Genomic DNA, 12924 nt, shown 5'->3' on the forward strand with positions numbered 1-12924 from the left:
TTACTTCCTGAATTGAGTGAATTGACCACAACCAACCCCAGTCTCTCGTGACAGGTTTTAACTATTAAAATTATTAGCTGGAGATTTGGTCCTGGGTGCAGAGATGGCCTCCAACCATGACCTGCATTTGGCCAAGTGTTTTAGATGTTCATAATTCTATATAGAATTTTTTGGGGGGTATTATCCAACAATATTGGTTGCGTGGGGTAAGTTGGTTAGAATTGTGTAATTTAGAGCATCATCCCAATACTTGGAACTTCTGAAAAGTGTGGTATTGTAGGCTAGTAATTCTAATAAAAAATATTTCTAGACAGTATAAAGCCATGCCTACTAAAGTTAATGATTACCTACTCATTTTAAAGTGAGGTGTGTGTGTGTGTGACATTAGTCATTTAACAGAAGTTAGGCTCCCAGGCTATGGTCTGCACAAATACTAATAATACATAGATAAATAATTGTGGGTCCTCTTAGGTCATCAAGATCACATATACGCTTCTTCAGAAACCTCTCTTTTAATTATGTTTTGTCTTTATCAACATTTCAACTGATGTGAAACGGCACATTTAGTAAGGATCATTATGATATGACATTATAAGCGAGTCTTGAAAGTGCTTTATAACAGCATCATGCAAGCTTTTTTAACACAGGTAACACACAGAGACAAAGCTCAACATAAGGCACGTCATAAACTCTTTAGACACATTCTTGTTGATCATCTTATCTACAGCTCGATTTAAATGTCAATCTTTGAACATCTTTGCCCAAAAGTTTTGATATTCATTCATCATCATCCATTACACCTCATAGCACAACAAACTGCTTAATACCAATATAGAAATATATTACTTTTCTTTCTTCAAACATGCATAAAACATTGTGCAAAAATATCATAGTCAATAACAACAAAAAATACCCACAATCCTCTAAAAAGGAGCCACATGTTAAGATGTTGCAAGAACATAACATTCTTAAGTTGAGAGAAAATATTATTGAAGTTGTTTTTATATGTAAATAATCATTCAGATTTTGCAGTATACTAAATTGAATTTACATTATCAAAAGTAAATTAACTTTTTTAACACAAAATTTAAAGTAAAACCAGAAACATGACTTTTTATGTGAAAATCATTACATTTACTAAGCCACTGAATTATTTATTTACAGTGCACCAACAGGTGGTTTTGACTTTACCACCACCTTCTCAGAAGGAAATCATTCAGCAGAAATAACATACTGTTTGACTGTGTCATTTGTCACTATAACTGTCAAGCAAAGCCTTGTTCTTGCCTCTCTAATGACACAATTGAAGCGATAAGGAAAGCTGTGATGGGAATTTCAGTTTACTTCCTGAATTGATCTACTGTAATTGAACCCAACCATTTCCCTACCATAACCCACTCCAACGTCATTTTCAGTTTACTTCCTGAATTGAGTGAATTGACCACAACCAACCCCAGTCTCTCATGACAGGTTTAACTATTACAATTAGTAGCTGGAGATTTGGTCCTGGTTACCCAGATGACATCCAACCATGACCTGCATATGGCCAACTGTTTTAGATGTTCATAACTCTATATGAAAAAATATATATCATAATATCCAACAATATTGGTTGTGTGGGGTAAATTGGTTAGAATTGTGTAATTTAGAGCATCATGCCATTCATTGGAACTGCTGAACATTTTGGTATTGTAGGCTAGTATTTAATTTTCAACCCACATTTGTTCCAAGTTTAGTACCTTTTAATTAAAAGTATTTATAGACAGAATAAAGCCATAACTACTAAAGTTAATGATTACCTACTCACTTTAAAGTGAGGTGTGTGTGTGTGTGTGTGTGTGTGTGTGTGGTGTGTGTGTGTGTGTGTGTGTGTGTGTGTGTGTGTGTGTGTGTGTGTGTGTGTGTGTGTGTGTGTGTGTGTGACATTAATCATTTAACAGAAGTGCTCCCAGTATTGTATGTGTCCAACAATATTGGTTGCGTGGGGTAAGTGGGTTAGAACTGTGTAATTTAGAGCATCAAGCCAATACTTGGAAATGCTGAAAAGTGTTGTATTGTAGGTTAGTAATTCATTTTCAACCACATTTGTTCCAAGTTTACTACCTTTTAATTTCAAGCGTTTGTAGGCAGTATAAAGCCATAACTACTAAAGTTAATGATTACCTACTCACTTTAAACTGAGTTGAGTGTGTGTGTGAGACATTCATTATTTAACAGCAGTGCTCCCAGACTATGTTCTGCACAAATACTAATAATACATACTTTAGAAAAATAATTTTGTTATGGGTCCTCTTAGGTCATCAATATCACATATATACTTCTTCAGAAACCTCTTTCTCATCCTAATGTCTGCTTCAATCTCTCTTCTCCTCTGGAACACTCTGAGACGCCCAACCTGTTCTGAGAGAAGCCCGCTCCCAGCACCTGACCTCCTGCCACAAGACTACGCAGACGACCTGCCAGCCTGCTCAGCCATCATCAAAGGAGACCTGAAGGGCATTGACAAGGAGCAGCTCAGAAGACTTCTGAAAACAAAGAATAAGCCCAAGCTTCTGTCTGAGGCGTTCTACCACGACGTGACCCGAAACTGTAAAACGTACGTTACAGACAGAGGGTTCGTCATGATGCCCCTGAGTGTGGAGGAGAGAGACTTCCCCATCGCCTACTCCATGGTGGTCCATGAGAAGATTGAGATGTTTGAGCGACTCCTGCGTGCCGTGTACACACCTCAGAATGTATACTGCGTGCATGTGGACCAGAAATCCTCAGAGGAATTCAGGACTGCAGTAAAGGCTATTGTGACTTGTTTTACCAATGTGTTTGTGGCAAGTAAGACAGAGAGTGTAGTTTACGCATCGTGGTCTCGAGTGCAGGCAGATCTTAACTGTATGAAGGACCTGTTGAAGTCAGCTATCCAGTGGAAGTACCTGCTCAATACCTGTGGAACAGATTTCCCCATTAAAACCAACGCAGAGATGGTTCAGTCACTCAAACTGCTCAACGGGGGGAACAGCATGGAGTCTGAGACCACCGTCGACTATAAGAAACGCCGGTGGCAGTATCAGCACAATATAACCAATAACATAGTAGTCAGAACGGGAGTTACGAAGAGCCCTCCTCCAATCAGCACCCCCATGTTCTCCGGAAATGCGTATTTCGTGGTCTCCAGGGACTTTGTCCATCACGTGTTTGACAGCCAGGAGGTTCGGGCCCTGCTGGAGTGGGAGAGGGACACCTACAGTCCTGATGAGCACCTGTGGGCCACTCTGCAGCGCATGCCCTCAGTGCCAGGGTCTAACCCTCCTCACATCAAGTACCATGAATCAGACATGAACGCCATCGCTCGCATGGTGAAGTGGAGTTACCTGGAAGGAGATGTGAGGAAAGGAGCCCCATATCCACCCTGCTCCGGTGCCTCCAGGAGAGCTGTGTGTGTCTACGGGGCTGGAGATCTCCGGTGGCTCCTACATCAGCACCACCTCATCGCTAACAAGTTTGACCCAGAGGTGGATGATGTAGCCATTAGATGTCTGGAGTCATACCTTCGTTTCAAAGCAACATATGGTTCATCTGGAAGTATACCGTAATGTACATTTTTTTTAAATTGTGTTTTGGTATAATTGTTATATGTGGTAGTTTTACCTATTGAATTGAACGCACTGATTGGACATGGCTATGGATAAGAGCATCTGCTAAGTTATACCAAAAATGTCATGTTGCATTTAGAATACACTGTCTATACAACAGTTATATATTTACACAGTCTATATGATGTCAATATAGGTTGTAAAAAAAATCATAATTGGGGTGTTCAAATAAAAATATTTATTTACGACCTATGGGGTATTCAGGACTGGGAATAGTGGCACAGGAGAGTCTGAAACTAATGAAATACCCTAACCCTGTTCAATGTCAGCAGCAATTTCCGGTGAGAAATTAGACAGTCAGAGGATTTTCTTCTGAATAACTGGTCAGGGTATACCCCATTCCATTCAGCTTCAGGCAACTTTGATGTAAGGCTTGATCACACCTGTACTGACTACTTCTGTCCGTCATGCCCATTGTTGCTTGTCGATTGTTCACTAGAAAAGGCAATCACTTGGTTGTGGTCACTGATAAACTTGGATAGCTGTGGATTAGTGAGGAATGTGAGCTGAGGTCAGGTCAGATGAAGGGAGCACAAACTGTTTTATTACACACTTCACCTGCCGAGCAACAAAGATGTAGTGTTTAGAGGTGCAAAGAGGAGACTCTGCCTAAAGGAAGGTATAAATAATGGTGCTTGTAGGAACATGTTTTGTCTTTTCAGCTGTTTGACCCAGTGGGTGAATAAACTTGGTTTGAGCTTTGACTAGTTTTTCACTCTGTTTGAACCCTTGACTTTTTCCACATTTTGTTACAGCCTTATTCTAAAATTGATTCAATTGTTTTTTTTCCTTATCAATCTACACACAATACCCCATAATGACAAAGCAAAAACAGGCTTTTATGTTAGCACATTTATAAAAATTCAAAATGAAATATCACATTTACTCAGTACTTTGTTTTAGCACCTTTGGCAGTGATTGCAGCTCTCGAGTCTTCTTGGGTATGACGCTACAAGCTTGGCACACCTGTTTTTGGAGAGTTTATCCCCTTCTTCTCTGCAGATCCTCTCAAGCTCTGTCAGGTTGGATGGGGAGCGTTGTCGCACAGCTATTTTCCGGTCTCTCCAGAGATGTTCGATCGGGTTCAAGTCTGGGCTCTGGCTGGGCCACTCAAGGACATTCAGAGACTTGTCCCAAAGCCACTCCTGCGTTGTCTTGGCTGTGTGCTTAGGGTAGGTGAACCTTCGCCCCAGTCACCACCATCCTTCACAGGTAGGGATGGTGCCAGGTTTCCTCCAGATATGATGCTTGGCATTCAGGCCAAAGAGTTCAATCTTAGTTTCATCAGACCAGAGAATCTTGTTTCTCATGGTCTGAGAGACTTTAGGTGCATTTTGGCAAACTTCAAGCGGGATGTCATGTGCCTTTTACTGAGGAATTTCTTCCATCTGGCCACGCTACCATAAACGCCTGATTGATGGAGTACTGCAGAGATGGTTGTCCTTCTGGAAGGTTCTCCTATCTCCACAGAGGAACTCTAGAGCTCTGTCAGAGTGACCATCAGGGTTCTTCTCCCACGATTGCTCAGTTTGGCCAGGTGGCCAGCTCTAGGAAGAGTCTTGGTAGTTCCAAACTTCTTCCATTTAAGAATGATGCCGCCCACTGTGTTCTTCGGGATCTTCAATGCTGCAGTAATGTTTTGGTACCCTTCCCCAGATCTGTGCCTCTACACAATCCTGTCTCGGAGCTCTATGGACAATTCTTTTGACCTCATGGCTTGGTTTTTGCTCTGACATGAACTGTCAACTGTGGGAGCTTATATAGACAGGTGTGTGCTTTTCCAAAACATGTCCAATCAATTGAATTTACCACAGGTGGACTCCAATCAAGTTGTAGAAAAAGCTCAAGGATTATCAATGGAAACAGGATGCACCTGAGCTCAATTTTGAGTCTCATAGCAAAGAGTCTGAGTACTTACGTAAATAAGGTATTTCTGTTTTTTTGCTTTGTCGTTATTGGGTATTGTGTGTAGATTGCTGAGTGAAAACATGTACTTTATCTATTGTAGATTAAGGCTGTAACATAACAAAATTGATGCATGTTGTGTTTATATTTATGTTCAGTATAATTAGTAAAAATGTCAAAAATATAATTCCACTTTGAAATTATGGAGTATTGTGTGTGGGCCAGTGACAGAAAATCTCAATTTAATCCATTTTAAATTCAGGCTGTAACACAACAAAACGTGGAAAAAGTCAAAGAGGTGTGAATACTTTCTGAATGGGAATTTCAGTTTACTTCCTGAATTGACCCCAACCAACCCCAGTCTCTCATGACAAGTTTAATTATTAACCTAACTGGCTGGATAAGAGTGTCTGCTATATCAGTAGACAGTATATTTGACGTCAATGGAGGTTGTAAAAAAAACTCATATGACTGGTGTTCAAAGAAAACTTTTGCCCCATCAATTTTGCCTTTCATCTCTAAAACGTTGGTTGCATTGTTTGTCACTTCCAAACGAAATAAACTGTTCACCTCAAGCAAATAAATGACAATATTGCTTGGCTAGTTGCCTTAATCTTTAACTCTCCTTTTCATTTGAAGAGAATGCCACCTGCTGACTGAAATGTGATATCAAATAGTCCTTAACTGCCCATTTGAACTGATAAGGAACAGTTCATGATCTCTTTTCATGATAGCCATTTAACCCACTTTAGCAGGCATTGTTGAACAAAGTGCTCATTCTACTAGCAGAAAGTGGCGGTAGAGCTGCAAGCATTGCATTTGCCTCTGACATTAAGGGTGATGCACGTGAATTAGCTCTGGATGGAATGGCTAACGTCATCTTTGAACGTAAATTTGCCCAACAGTTTTGATATCCGTTCGTCATGATCCATTAAACCTCATAGGACAGCAAACTGCTTAATATTCATATAGAAAGTCCTTATGAGCACATGTGGGCCACTCTGCAGTGCAGGCCCTCGGTCCCAAGGTCTAACCCTCTCTGCACACGTACCATGAATCAGACATGAAGCCATTGCTCGCATGGTGAACTTACCTGGACCTGGAAGGAGATGTGAGGAAAGGAACCCATACACTCTGCTCCGGTGCCTCCAGGAGAGCTGTGTGTCTCTACTGGGCTGGAGGTCTCCGGTGGCTCTTACAACACCACCATCTCATTGCTAACAAGTTTGACCAGAGGTGGATGATGTAGGCATTTGATGTCTGGAGTCATACCTTCATTTCAAAGCAACATATGGTTAAGATGGGAGTGTCTGCTTAGTTATACCAAAAACATATTGTCATAAACCTGGGACACATAGAATGCACTGTCTTTACGACAGTTAATTTACTAGGCCTACACAGTATAAATAACATAAATGGAGGTTGTAAAAAAAACTCATAATAGGGGTGTTCAAATAAATCAATACATTTGCCTTCATGTAAAGTTGGTTTCACTAGTCAGTAACACTTGCTATCTGAGCGTCATGTCTGTCTTTACAGGAAATGTATCAGTATGTGAAATTGTATAAATGAGGAAACATGTTCAAAGAACAACAGCTGTCAATTCTCATTCCTACACAACACACGTGTTTTTACAAATGCACCGCTACTGAGAACAGCGGAGTCCCTGCATAACCTTCCGAAAACATTTGAAACCCGACTTCTCTGAAGAGTAGGCCTATCTTAAATAACTTTCACCGCGCACCCGACGCCGTACCACCACAGGGTGACTCACAACACTGTGGTCAGAATGGGCGTTATGAAGAGCCCTCATCCAATCATCTTTAAGAAGACAATAGATGCTTGTTCCCAAATATATTTAGATGAATAAAAATATATGGCTCTGGTTGTTCCTAAATCCATGTGAAAGATCACTTGAGTTTATTTTGGCTTGCTATGCTATGGCTAAACATCCACCATCATGTCCATCAGTAACATAGACTATTGTTTGTCTTTCTCTATCAAAATGCTATGGTTGAGTTTTGGTATGTATTTTCTTCTGTTCATGGAATGATTTCTTTTCCAATTTTTTCAGTTTCCAAACAGATTAAGTTCCAGAAAGTAGATGAAGAAGAAATTAAGATTTCTAATTTATTTAAAAGGTATTACAGTGTTACTAATTTGTCACCAGGAAACAAACCAGTTGCCTTAATTTTTCACTTATTTTTCATATGAGTAGACTGCCATCTTCTGACGTGCGCCTGAAATGCAATGGTCAAAGAGGTCTATAATGACCATTTGAATTGATGAGGAACATTTCATGACCTCTTTTCCATTATATATTGTTTGTTTTTGAAAGCCATTTGTATTGTTGCACAGTCACTAAACTCAGTGGTATTATTGTACCACCACCCTATTTTATTCCTATCCGGGCCTGGCCAGTTTGATGTGCAGTTCTCCTTTCTCTCATGACAAATGTTTACATGTAACTCACATGTAAATTGTGGAATCAAAGTACATAACTGACAGATGTTATACTAATTAACCCCTCCACCGCCACCCCCCCCCCCCCCCCCACAAAAAAATATGTATATGATGATGTAATCCTCACGAGCCATGTGTTTAAATTTGTGTCTGCAGAGCCATTTACTTTATATTCATATTCTTATCTTTCATTATTTCTTACTGTTGCATTGTCGAGAAGGAACCTGCAAGTAAGCATTTCGTTGGACAGTATATATCATGTGTATCCTGTATATATGACTAATAAAACTAAACTTGTGTGTTCCACTTAAAAATTCCCTCATTGCCGCTCTTTGAGAAAATAAATTTAATTCAAACTGGAATTTCTGTTTACTTCCTCAATTGACAGAATTGAAATGGATTTGACCCCAACCCTGATGTGAGCGGAATATCAGTGACAATGCTCCCTTCTCTTTCTGGCATTTGTGCAAGCTGACGTCTTCTGCTTTACACCAGCTGGCTGCTGTCTTGCTCCAAATGTAGCCAGACCGACTGGCTTCTTCCTCTGTCACTGCTGATACAGTTTAGGCCTCATGGACTGGCTCAGTTCCTGATCGAGACTATACCTCAGCTGCTTCCAGGAAAGGTACACGGACACCTGACTGGCATTGGCACTGGCCTCCACATGCTTCACAGAACTCTGTGACAGATCTGGATGCTGCAGGGCCTGCTGGGTCAGCTCAGGACACGACACAATCTTCTGAGTTAAGCCTAGACAACCAAATTTCCTCAGGATCATCTTGATGGCAGAGGGTTTTCTGGGGTCAGCACACAGGATTGACTCCCAGAGGACTGTGGCCTTGCGCTGGTCAGCAGTTCCAGCACGGTAAGTGGCTATGACTTCGGAGTCAAGAGATGGAGCTGTGGTCGGGTTGTTCTCACCTGAGAACAGAGACTTGACTGGTAGGCCACTTTCAATATGGAGACTGAGGTTCTCTAAGGTATGTCCTATGGTAACCTCAGCACACAGATCCAAGAAAATGTGTTTTCTCTCAGAAGAGAGAATTAGAAGAGACTAATCCTATGGACACCTGAAAAATGGGGATAGTATTTAGATTTTACAAGCTAGTTGAATTTACACTATTTCTTAAAGACCCACTCCAGCCTCCCTAGCACCTCAGTTATCACCTGATGTACTTAACGAAAGGTGCATTTCAATTGCTGGTGCAGATCTCCTCATGACATGGCACAAGTGGAGGGGTGATCCGTTTGTCCTCTATTGCTCCTCTATTGTTCCAGCAATCAAGGGGGAATGCTGATGCCATCTGAGTACACCCATCAGAGAGACTCCTTGAATACATTTTTTTCTTCTTCTGAAAAACACTATTTTGCCCAGGTATGTTTACTTCACCCTTACGTGCCGGTACTTTACTGTATATATACTCGGAATATCGTTTTTTAATGGGGGAAGTAAAAAAAATAGCTGGAGAGGGTCTTTAACAAATGGACGTCTTGATTTGAAAGGCTCTGGGAAGATAATTTTTTGACTTTTTAGAGTAGTTGTCATAGGCCTACAGGTCACACTTGTCCACTTTCTACTAATGTAGTTTATGAAAGTTAAATCAGGAAGGCTGGTCTGAATGCATAGCCGCGGGAAGTAGGGGTGCACCATCAGCACCCCCTGAAAAATATGAAGAAATGTTGTAATATCTTTCGTTTTTTGGGGGGGATTCCCAACAAAAGTAGTGCACTGTGCTTTTAATAGTTCTGTATTAGCGGACCAAGAAAGCCGTCTCCTCCTGCTCAGCATCATTCTGTTTCTCCAAACCTCAAATTTTGAAGTTGCTCCAAACGTCAGAAGTTAAGGGTTAAGGTTTTTGATAAGGTCAAAACATAAAGTTTAGGCATTCATTCCGAATTGTTAAATTAAGGTTTTGGAATACGGAAAACAATTTAAAAATGAGTGTGTACCACTGGGATTAAACACGCAACCTTCAGATCCAGAGTCCTGTGATTACGCCCATCTGCCACCCCTGTCCACAACGCCCTAGCAAAACCCAAAACTACTGCCCCTAGTGGGCGGTTTTGAAGGCATTTGACATCATCCTTCGGACATTTCAAAGTGATCTTGAGTAATCTTGAGCCTGATGTGGTGACTATTGGGAAAGCAGCAGGTAAAATTAAAGCGCTTATATCTAACCTGTGCTAATCCCAAATCGTGCAATTATAACAGTGCACAGGTAAATAATGTTTCAGAACCATGGACAGTACTGCAATTTGAGGTAAAAATAGAAGACAGCTGATTGCTGATTTCAGCTCCTTGGACACTGAACAGCGTTGCACACAGTGCCCCTCCCAGCTCCCAACATAGACGATTATGGCAATACTGCTCCAGATCTCTGGTATCTAGTAGTTTAACCATGCTCTGACGTGCTACAATGGTATACTGACAAGACTTTGTCATGAGCGCATGAAGGATCATTAGGATATGACATTATAAGCGGGTCTTGAAAGTGCTTTATAACAGCATCATGCAGGCTTTTGTAACACAGGTAACACACAGAGACAAAGATCAACATAAGGCATGTCATAAACTCTTTAGACACGTTCTTGTTGATCATCTTTTATTTACAGCTCAATTTAAATGTCAATATAGAAGACTTGAAGCTCAATGTACCATCTCAGAAATGCTGCTCTGCTTCTGACACAGCATGCTGAGTTGAACATACATAACCTGCAAGGTCCACACAAGTCATTTAATGTCCCTACAAGTCTTCCAGGTCAGAAAGAGTCGTTGCGAAAGCTGGCCATTCCATGGGGCAGCATGTAACTTTCAGGGCCCACCCCTCACTGTTGGCTGCTCAGAACATGTGTGATGACGGTCCAACGCAAAAGTCTTACATCCATTCACGCGGTGTGTCAACATGATCTCATCCAGTTTCCACTGTTTTCACATTCCAATGTTGAATCGTGCATCATTTGTGTCCATGAGCGAGAAAAATGACTTTTTTCAACTTTGTAAGCAACAATCCCTGTAGTCCTTCGTCTATCATTGTCAGTATTCTTCTCACAGTCTGGCACACATTTTGAAATTATTTGTGATTATGCCTCATCTATTTGGGAAGGGACTGGTTAATGGGTTCGCTAAAAACTTTGTACAATTTGATTGCCGCAACTGAAATTACCAATAGAATCCGTCAGAATGTCATAGGCTGTGGATTACAGTTTTTTTCAATCCCTTTGGTGTAATTTTCACAAGTATGTGGTGCAATTTCACAACAAGCACAAAAATCTAAACAGATCATTAAAATGGCTCATGTTTCAAAACTCTAAGCACATTTTCAATTGACCGAGTACAACAAACAAGTTCACAGTTATTGCATCATATCACTCTTTCAATTTGTATGTATATTCAATCTAAGTACCTGCTCTACAAAATGCAGTATTCCCTTTATTTTTTATATGATTTTCTTATAATTTGTTAAGAATACAATTATCTATCACTTAATAAATCTGCTCAAAACTGAACCAAAATGATGTAATGCCTACTTTACGTATATACATTTACATTTAAGTCATTTAGCAGACGCTCTTATCCAGAGCGACTTACAAATTGGTGCATTCACCTTATAATATCCAGTGGAACAACCACTTTACAAAAGTGCATCTAAATCTTTTAAGGGGGGGGGGGTTAGAAGGATTACTTTATCCTATCCCAGGTATTCCTTGAAGAGGTGGGGTTTCAGGTGTCTCCGGAAGGTAGTTCGATAACTGCTGAACACTCTACATTTCTATATTTTTACCTCATAAATGTATCAGTTTGACATCAATTTATGTTGTAAGGTAAATCCAAATCATGGACGTGACTGTAAATACTACATCATTCTTTGTCAGCCAGTGTGCTCCAATAGGACAAAATGGAAAGAGTCACTCTATGTGCTACCATTTGGAATGATAGTGTAGTGTTGAAATACCTGTATTGTGTATAATAATATATTTCACTCATCATCTGAATTTCATTGGTACATTGTAAGCTGATGAATTTCAAGCAGAGCGACAGGCGATACTGTATTAGTTGACAAGTCACGTAGAAAAGGTGATCTTTCACAATGTTGCATGCGGCAGAAATAGCATATAACACCGTACTACGTTTTTACAGTAGCCAACTGCTTTACAATACCCCTATTTCTGATGATTTGTCCTAAACTGTGCTGTATAAGGATTATGAAACTGTTAAACTGACATATTTCTCAACATGCTCACAACCTGCCATTGGATACAAATTGTTAAAAAAAATGGTATGTCAAGTTACAGTCAAATACTGTATGGAAAAATATATTTACCATGTAGTATTCTTTCTATTCAGCACTTCAAAAAGAACAGTTTTGAAATGTGTATCAGCAGTGCACAACCCAGGTATTTCAGCAGTGCATTGTGCACTACACTATAATCCCAAATTGCAGCACATAGTGACTCTTTCCTTTTTGTCCTATTGGAGCACACTGGCTGATGGAGAATGATGATGTAGTACTTACAGTCACATCCATATATGATTTGCTTTTACCTTCCAACATAAATTGATGTCAAATTGATACATTTAGGTAAAAATATAGACATTTACTGTGTTCAACATAGTATTCAACAATACGTTAACTAAGCAGTACATACTTGTGGATCAGTAGTTATCAGTTTTGAGCAGTTTGATTAAGTGATAGCTTATTGTATTGTTAGCAAATGACAATAAACACATATCAAAATTAAAGTGAATATTGCATTTTGAAAAGCAGACACTTAGATTGATTATGTATCCAAATTAAAAAAGTGATTTGGTGCAGTGAACAAGTGACTTATTTTGTTTGTTTTACTAAGTCAATTGAAAATGTGAGTTTTGAAACATGAGTGATTGTGATGATCTGTTTTGTTTTTTTGT

At 39.9% G+C, this 12924-nt stretch overlaps 1 protein-coding gene across 1 annotated transcript; it reads left to right on the forward strand.

Annotated features, from left to right (window-relative positions):
* Positions 1 to 1992: 1992 nt before the first annotated feature.
* On the forward strand, positions 1993 to 6165 carry LOC106564978 (beta-1,3-galactosyl-O-glycosyl-glycoprotein beta-1,6-N-acetylglucosaminyltransferase 3-like). Its single transcript, XM_014131532.3, has one exon. It carries the CDS (start codon positions 2283 to 2285, stop codon positions 3585 to 3587), a length of 1305 nt encoding a protein of 434 aa, XP_013987007.1. The 5' UTR covers positions 1993 to 2282; the 3' UTR covers positions 3588 to 6165.
* The last annotated feature ends 6759 nt before the right edge of the window (positions 6166 to 12924 follow it).

The sequence above is a fragment of the Salmo salar genome, chromosome 12 (genome assembly GCF_965601325.2).
Source record: "Salmo salar chromosome 12, fSalSal1, whole genome shotgun sequence".
NCBI lineage: Eukaryota > Metazoa > Chordata > Actinopteri > Salmoniformes > Salmonidae > Salmo > Salmo salar.